The following is a 2,687-nucleotide window of genomic DNA, read 5'->3' on the forward strand; positions in this document are numbered from 1 at the left end:
TAAATGACCACGCACAGGTAGCTCTGAGTGGTTTTGTACCTGGAATGCCATCATTACCGTGGATACAGGGGCGGAGCCAGGCCCTCAGGTATGCTGTGATGAGAGGACGGGGACTTTAAAAAGAGCATGGGGGTCCCATCCCAAGCATCACTCTCCACGGTGACGCAGTCCAGTCCAGTCCAGCCCGGCTCTCCAAGCAGCATGCAAACCCTACGAGTCTCCAGCACCCTGGCCCTCCTGGGATTGGCCCTGACCCTCTGCAGCTTGAGCGCCGCCTCACAGCCAGATCTGCGCTACCGGCGAGTCCTCCAGAGAGCCCGCGCCGCTGCCATGGGTACACAGGTAGGCTACATCACCATGGCAACACAGGCATGGTGTATATCCATATGGTGAAGCACGCAGTCTATACAGCTGTGCTTCTTTTGAAATGTATTAGGATTGGGAATAAGCTGCAGAATGAAAGCAAATTTAGCATCTCAGAGAATTTGGCCTGAAAAAGCTGAAATAAACCATCTCTTCTTTGTCACAATTGGCCTGCAGCTGCTCTTGTTAGGATATTTTGAAATGAGCTGATGTGATACCATAATCACACTGCCTTACAGGAGACTTTAGCGAGGGCTGTAATCCAATAAACCAAAGATGCCGCCACAAAAACAAGAAATGTGAAGACAGTACATGCTAGTGTTCTCCTCCTGTTGGCACACATTCTAAAACAGTCTAATGCACTAAAACACCAGATGTAGAGATACTTTGCTTTTCCTGATGTCTGTCAGCCATTACTGGATCACATTGATAGGGGCACAAACTGGCCCTGATGCTCCCTGCATATGGCCTTCGTGTTATTTGAATAAAAGCCAGTGAACTGCAGTACCAAGCTGACATTTATACCTGGCAATATCAATATTAAGCTGCTGTAACTCTGATGCTTCCACAAAAATTTGAGCAGAAAGTTGATATGAGGGCTGAGGGGTCTTTTGTTCACAGGATCTGCATACCCCAGGCTACATAAACCAGACTGCCTCTGTATCTGCTCTTACCATTCTCCATCAGTGACTCTTCTGATTGCTTTTTGCTAATAATTTGTCTATATTTTTCATATTAAATGAATTCCCGAGGGGTTCAGCTTGCAAAGGCGCTCATTCTGAGAGCGGACTGAGCCCAACAGCCCTGACATCACCAGGCTGAGCATTAGCTATGCCATTGCCTATCCATGACTCAGAGGCCGCAGTGGACGGTCAAATTTGACTTCACCTTACCAGGGTGTGGTGGGTTTAAACTGGTCCGGGTTCCTTGGCTCTCTGTTGCATTTCTGCCTCCTACCAATTTGCCAGGAATCTATGAGTTCTGAATGATCTGAGTAAGTATTGCGCCACTCTTTCAATCCATGCTAGCGGTTGTCCTGTTGTGCGGTGCAGTTTATGGAGTGAGGGATAGCCATTGGGGTCGCATTTTCTGTGCATCGGAGGAGTGCGCACACTATCTAATTGGGGTGCTGGAGGAGTAGTGGTAAGCTGAGCAGGATATTGGTGATTCCAGGAAAAAAAAAACAATCTGGGGTGAAGGAAAGAAAGACAATAAAAAAATGCAGTCTGCATTAGCAGACGTACGTACAGCACTGTTGAAGCAGCCTTGTGACTGTGTTTTGCGCAGGACTGGAGTAAGCGCGAGGTGGAGGATCTCCTGTCACAGCTGGCACCGCCCGAGGGCGAGGCCGTGGAGGGCCAGGTGTCGACGACGGACGAGAGCGAGGACGTGCGCGTGGAGCTGGAGCGCTCTGTGGACAACCCAAACAACCTGCCGCCGCGCGAACGCAAAGCCGGCTGTAAAAACTTCTACTGGAAGGGGTTCACTTCCTGCTGAGCGCCCCCCTCCTACTCCAAACCTGCCACCGCACCCCAGCAGCAACCATTGCTCCACACCACGTGCCTGATTAATGAGATTGAGAGAACTCTGTACCTGACTAATCAATGAAAATAAAGAGAAAAGCTTCATTTGATGAAAAAGGGCTCAGTGCCTAGGTGCTTTTTGGTTTTCAGATAAGAGTGATACACATATTATACACACAGGCAGACTGATACACACTACAGATGGCTGGGGGGGATCGAGGGGAGGGTTGGGGGGGGGGGGGGGGTCAGAGGAAGGAAGTCCACATGACCACGCCTAGGAATTATGAACCTCCGTGTGTCATAGCGAAATGATTACGTCAAATTCGCGGTCAACTGGGACACTTTTGCCGGGCACTCTTTAACAGCAGGAGAGAGCGCTCCGTGATGACACAATTAGGAGTGATGAGGAAGGGAAAAAACAATCTGTTCCCAGCTGTAATGGATGGAAGAGGGAGCGGAGGAGAATTAGAGGCAGCTCCTGCTCGTGTTCTGGGCTGACTAAGTGAGCTTCTGAGAGAGGGCTAATGGGCTGTCTGATGCGTTTTTCATTAGAGTGTCACTGCCTAAGAAAACAGGGACACCTTTTTACGTGTTTTCTCCCCCGTGGTTCAACAGACAACGTGGAAAAGCATTTAGTCAGCAGTAATTGTTATTTAATTATGCTTTTGAAACAGTGTCAACATTTACACACATCTGAGCGGTTTCATTATCAAGCTTGAAAAGCAGCTTTGTCAGGCGTAAAAACCTATTCTCAGACTGTTTGCGCATCCTCTGCCCATGTGTGTAAGAGGATGCGTGTGT

The 2,687-nt window shown here is 49.0% G+C and overlaps 1 protein-coding gene across 1 annotated transcript; it reads left to right on the forward strand.

Moving 5' to 3' along the window:
• Nucleotides 1-201: 201 nt before the first annotated feature.
• sst1.2 (somatostatin 1, tandem duplicate 2) lies at nucleotides 202-1,913 on the forward strand. Its single transcript, XM_036537175.1, has 2 exons — nucleotides 202-342; nucleotides 1,651-1,913. Exons 1-2 carry the CDS (start codon nucleotides 202-204, stop codon nucleotides 1,858-1,860), a joined length of 351 nt encoding a protein of 116 aa, XP_036393068.1. The 3' UTR covers nucleotides 1,861-1,913.
• The last annotated feature ends 774 nt before the right edge of the window (nucleotides 1,914-2,687 follow it).

Source organism: Megalops cyprinoides, chromosome 9 (genome assembly GCF_013368585.1).
Source record: "Megalops cyprinoides isolate fMegCyp1 chromosome 9, fMegCyp1.pri, whole genome shotgun sequence".
In the NCBI taxonomy this organism is placed as follows: domain Eukaryota; kingdom Metazoa; phylum Chordata; class Actinopteri; order Elopiformes; family Megalopidae; genus Megalops; species Megalops cyprinoides.

What these genes read in the sequence shown, in the direction of transcription:
- sst1.2 (XM_036537175.1), top strand. Translation starts at nt 202, where the DNA reads ATGCAAACCCTACGAGTCTCCAGCACCCTGGCCCTCCTGGGATTGGCC. An exon ending in CCGCTGCCATGGGTACACAG is followed by an intron (nt 343 to 1,650) that starts GTAGGCTACATC and finishes TGTTTTGCGCAG; the next exon opens with GACTGGAGTAAGCGCGAGGT.